The sequence below is a fragment of the Gymnoscopelus microlampas genome (genome assembly GCF_963454915.1).
Source record: "Gymnoscopelus microlampas genome assembly, chromosome: 22".
NCBI classification, from domain to species: Eukaryota; Metazoa; Chordata; class Actinopteri; order Myctophiformes; family Myctophidae; genus Gymnoscopelus; species Gymnoscopelus microlampas.
Window position 1 is genome coordinate 38,833,039 of NC_139959.1, and position 5,000 is coordinate 38,838,038.

Genomic DNA, 5,000 nt, shown 5'->3' on the forward strand with positions numbered 1-5,000 from the left:
GACTTTAAACTATAGCGATTGAAAACATAGTGTTTATGAAAAGGTTTACCAAGGTAAAAAAATCAAGTGTAAAGTTTGCCCAAAACCTCATTGAGATACATTGAGATTATGATGTATCGCAAATGGTAGAAGGTGACATCTGCTGGGCCATTAATTGGAACAGCAGGCTGAAAGAGAGCCCGGAAGTGAGCTTCAATTCCAGCGCAGGGGGTTTGCCCCTTGCTGGTCACAAGTAATTGCAGTCATTTCAAAATTACACTGGCTCCTCAGTGTTCCTATTCCTTAAAACTTGATCGATTCCTCTGTCCTCACCTCTCCTCCTTCCTTTCTCGCTCGGAGGCGGGGCTAAGGCACGAGGAAGCAGTGTGAGTGGACGATCCGAGGATGGAACTTTGAGTATTGGGTTCTGGCTATTGTGTTGTGTGTTTGATGTCACTTCCTGTTTGGTTGACTCAGACTGTAACTTCCTGTGTTTACGCAGAGCTACAAGCAGCCGTCAGCGTTCATCGTTACCCAGCATCCTTTGCCAAACACCGTGAAGGATTTCTGGCGTCTGGTGTTGGACTATCACTGTACATCTATAGTCATGTTGAATGATGTAGACCCCGCCCAGGTACACACACACACACACACACACACACACACACACACACACACACACACACACACACACACACACACACATAACAGCATAATAACAAACATTAAAAGCACCTGTAGCAATTCATTGTGTGTGTGTGTGTGTGTGTGTGTGTGTGTGTGTGTGTGTGTGTGTGTGTGTGTGTGTGTGTGTGTGTGTGTGTGTGTGTGTGTGTGTGTGTGTGTGTGTGTGTGTGTGTGTGTGTGTAGTTGTGTCCTCAGTACTGGCCAGAGAACAGTGTGCATCGTTCAGGTTCCATCCAGGTAGAGTTTGTTTCAGCCGACCTTGAAGAGGACATCATCAGCAGAATATTCCGGATCTACAACGCTGCACGGGTCAGTCACACACGCACGCACGCACACACACACACACACACACACACACACACACACACACACACACACACACACACACACACACACACACACGGCATAAATGCACATACATGGACGGACGGACGGACGGACGGACAGACAGATAGATAGATAATAAGATGTATGTTTTGTCTATCAGCCACAGGACGGGTACCGCATGGTGCAACAGTTCCAGTTCCTGGGTTGGCCCATGTACAGAGACACGCCCGTCTCCAAGCGCTCCTTCCTGAAGCTCATCAGACAGGTGGACAAATGGCAGGACGAGTACGATGGAGAGGGACGCACCGTGGTGCACTGTCTGTAAGTGTTTTACCCCATCTAGTGGTGAGAGCCAAGAACTGTCAAATGTCATGCTCTTAATATAAATATAATGGAGAGGGCCATGGTGGACAATATTTTTTTTATTTACTTTTTAAAGTAACTTTGGTTGCTCTGTCAAATTTATACTCTCTCTCTCTCTCTCTCTCTCTCTCTCTCTCTCTCTCTCTCTCTCTCTCTCTCTCTCTCTCTCTCTCTCTCTCTGTGTGTGTGTCTCTGTGTCTCTCTCTCAGTAATGGAGGGGGTCGTAGTGGGGTGTTTTGTGCGATCAGCATTGTGTGTCAGATGCTGAAGCAGCAGAGAGCCGTGGATGTTTTCCACGCCGTCAAAACTCTGAGGAACAACAAACCAAACATGGTCGACCTGCTGGTGAGTATTACACTCCCGTTTCGTTTCATATTGTTTGAGACATACATATGGGTATTTCGGGGTGTGGCCGAATCCGCCATTACTTTTTCGGGTGAAACAACGCAGCTTTCACCATTGGAATTGCACTACGGAACGTACACGTTGTTACATTTTATGGGTTTATTTCATCATAGCGCAACAAATGGTGAAGTATAGTATACTGTGCAGGTCATTGCAACAATCACAGATCTTGTGAAAAATGAAAACGGGATCGCCAAATATTCTAAATGTTCTGCGATTCTGACAATAATCATATTCTTTGAGACACATCCGAGTTTTTGCCAGGCCAAACAAAGGCATCACGTGACGTTTATTTCCTTCCCCTATTCGCTCATACTAGGACATGACGTATGTGTAGACAGAAGAATACTACCAAACGGTTTCATATATTACCTTATGGTTTTATATTATATCTTACTGGGTTCATATGGGCCTCCCTGACTGACTAAAGATAGCTGCGTACTACACCACAACAACCAAAGTCGGTTCGGTTCAGGATTCCTCCCCTACCCGACCAAAAATGTCTGACAGACAAATGTCATTTCATTTTTTTAAATGAATACCTGGATATCGCTGCAATGACGACTGCAATGCGCTGGTTCAATGTAATCCACATTGAACCAGTAACTCCCAGTAACAGCTAACTGGACGGGACACTTACTAAAACACAAACCAACACCAAACCAACACCAACAACATGTTGTTCTTTGTGTTACTTTAATTACTGTTATATACTGATATACTCTCTCTCTCTCTCTCTCTCTAACAGGACCAATATAAATTCTGTTATGATGTGGCTCTGGAGTGTCTCACTTCTACTTAGTATCTCCCCCTCTCCTCTCCTCTCCTCTCCTCTCCTCTCCTCTCCTCTCTTCTCTTCTCCTCTCCTCTCCTCTCCTCTCCTCTCCTCTCCTCTCCTCTCCTCTCCTCTCCTTCCTTTCCTATCATGTCAGCACTTTGAGTAGAAGGAGTTCAACTACTGTCTGGAAACATAAGACAACAAGAAACACACACACACGCACACACACACACACACACACACACACACACACACACACACACACACACACACACACACACACACACACACACACGCGCGCGGTCAAAGCAATGCATGTGAAACACACACATGCATGGAAAGCCCCCAACACACATACACACATACACACACACAATTCTTGGTAGTCCATGGAACGTGAAGAGACTCAAACTTCTCCTTGCTCACCTGTTGTCACGACAATTATTATTATTATTTACAAACCTGTAAAAAATGGTTGCCTTCAAAAACAAAATGGCCGCTGGGATTTCAGTCACAGACTTTCTACGGCACGCCCTCTGTTGTCATGGTTACGGGTCTACTTTGATGATGTTGTTGTTGTTGGACGGATGGACGGACGAACGGACGGAGACAGGACACGTCGAAAAGGTTTCAAATGACGAGCAAGACTGTGTTTTTATAAATAAAGTTAATGTACTGATTTTTTTTTCCTGAACCTCACCGCTGAAATGTCATTGTGTTTTATTAGTTTTTATATTACACTGTACAGGAGAGAGAGAGAGAGAGAGAGAGAGAGAGAGAGAGAGAGAGAGAGACAGAGAGAGAGAGAGAGACAGAGAGAGAGAGAGAGAGAGAGAGAGAGAGACAGAGAGAGAGAGAGAGAGAGAGAGAGAGAGAGAGAGAGAGAGAGAGAGAGAGAGAGAGAGAGAGAGAGAGAGAGGGTCAGTTCAGATCCCAGATCAGCATGGTGACATCATAGACCAGTGGTCAGATGGGTCGGCCGTGTGCATTTTCTGAGCATGTTTATTTTAATGATTAATCATATGATTGTGTTCTGGCTTGGATCAATGGACAACTGGATTTATTATATCGGCATCACTTCTTAATATTAATGTTGTATCATCATTAAAGCCAATTATTTGGGGTCCCACTTACCATACCTTCGCGGCCCAATCAGTGGGCACCGGCCCACAGATTGAGAAACCAGTGTTGTAGAACGTCAATCTGTTTACATTCCCACGACACGAAAACCGTGTTGTGATTGGTCGAATAAAAACATTAGTCCCGCCCTATAGACGCTGTTTCTCCTGGTGAGACGAGGCTGCTAACGAGGTTAGGTTTGTTAAGGAAATAATCATCATTTTCTGATTGGTTCATCTTGGATCTGATCTGGCCTTCAGAGTGAATTTGTTTATAATGTAAATATTAGAACAGATATTTATTCCTTCTGTTGTTGTTGATATTATCAGTATCGTTATTCTTATTGTTTTTTTCTCATTATTATTATTGCTGTTATCATTGTTATACTTGTGAAGCACACGGACACAGACAATCATGTGTTTTTAGTTGATTTATCACCAGATTCTGACATGAAATAAACACGGTCATGGTCAAACACTATAGATCCTAAAGTTAATCCAGGCGTTTCATCTCTTTGGTCAGTATTTTGTATTTAAAACTGGTATGTCTGCTTGACAGCCATATGAACTCGTGGGAAATGTAGTTTTAATTATGTGGCCTCAATGGCTAAACATATTGCTGATAGAATGAACCGAATTAAAACATATTTTAAAGGGGATTCACGTGGAATGTCTTGACACAGATGGTCTCTAGAGGGTGATGTTGAGGGAAAGTCATTAGAAAAATCTCTGTCAGAGATCAGCCAATAAGCTCTATGCACAGCAGCCATATTGGCAAGAGATTGGGCTGCTTCCTTACTTCCTTACTTCATAGAGCCTATTACATCACATCCATTTATTTATTGGTGATTTATTGGTTACAAAATTAAATACATTCTTAATGTCTTGTTTTTTTTTATGAAGATACACATTTGCCAAATGCTGAAGTATCATGACTCTGTTAATGTAACCTGGATTGTATATGACTCTGCTAGTTTAACTTGGATTATATAACGCTGTCAATCTAACCTGGTTTATATACTGTATAACTCTGGGTTAATCTAGCCTGGGTTAAACATGACTGTCGTTGCATTCCTGTTGTTTTTGGAAACATTTTGATTTGTCTTGTATGCTTAAATACATGAAGATATATAAACCAGAATTACATTCTACAAGTATGACTGTTGTTTTTTAATTAAACTATCTTGTACTTGGTGGGTTTTGAGATTCAGACAACACACACACGCACGCACGCACGCACGCACGCACGCACGCACGCACGCACGCACGCACGCACGCACACACACACACACACAGGAGCTGACAGTGCATTATTGTTATAATTATTAATATCAATATTATAT

The 5,000-nt window shown here is 42.8% G+C and overlaps 1 protein-coding gene across 8 annotated transcripts in view; it reads left to right on the forward strand.

Annotated features, from left to right (window-relative positions):
* Positions 1 to 2,647, forward strand: part of LOC311039296 (receptor-type tyrosine-protein phosphatase mu-like) — a 146,349-nt gene extending 143,702 nt beyond the window's left edge. For all 8 annotated transcript variants that reach the window (XM_084049058.1, XM_084049059.1, XM_084049060.1 and 5 more), the window contains 5 exons: positions 482 to 613; positions 850 to 975; positions 1,154 to 1,314; positions 1,566 to 1,701; positions 2,510 to 2,647. In XM_084049058.1, the coding sequence (XP_083905184.1) occupies positions 482 to 613; positions 850 to 975; positions 1,154 to 1,314; positions 1,566 to 1,701; positions 2,510 to 2,563 (609 nt within the window). In that variant the 3' untranslated portion in view covers positions 2,564 to 2,647. The remainder of the gene's footprint in view (positions 1 to 481; positions 614 to 849; positions 976 to 1,153; positions 1,315 to 1,565; positions 1,702 to 2,509) is intronic.
* The last annotated feature ends 2,353 nt before the right edge of the window (positions 2,648 to 5,000 follow it).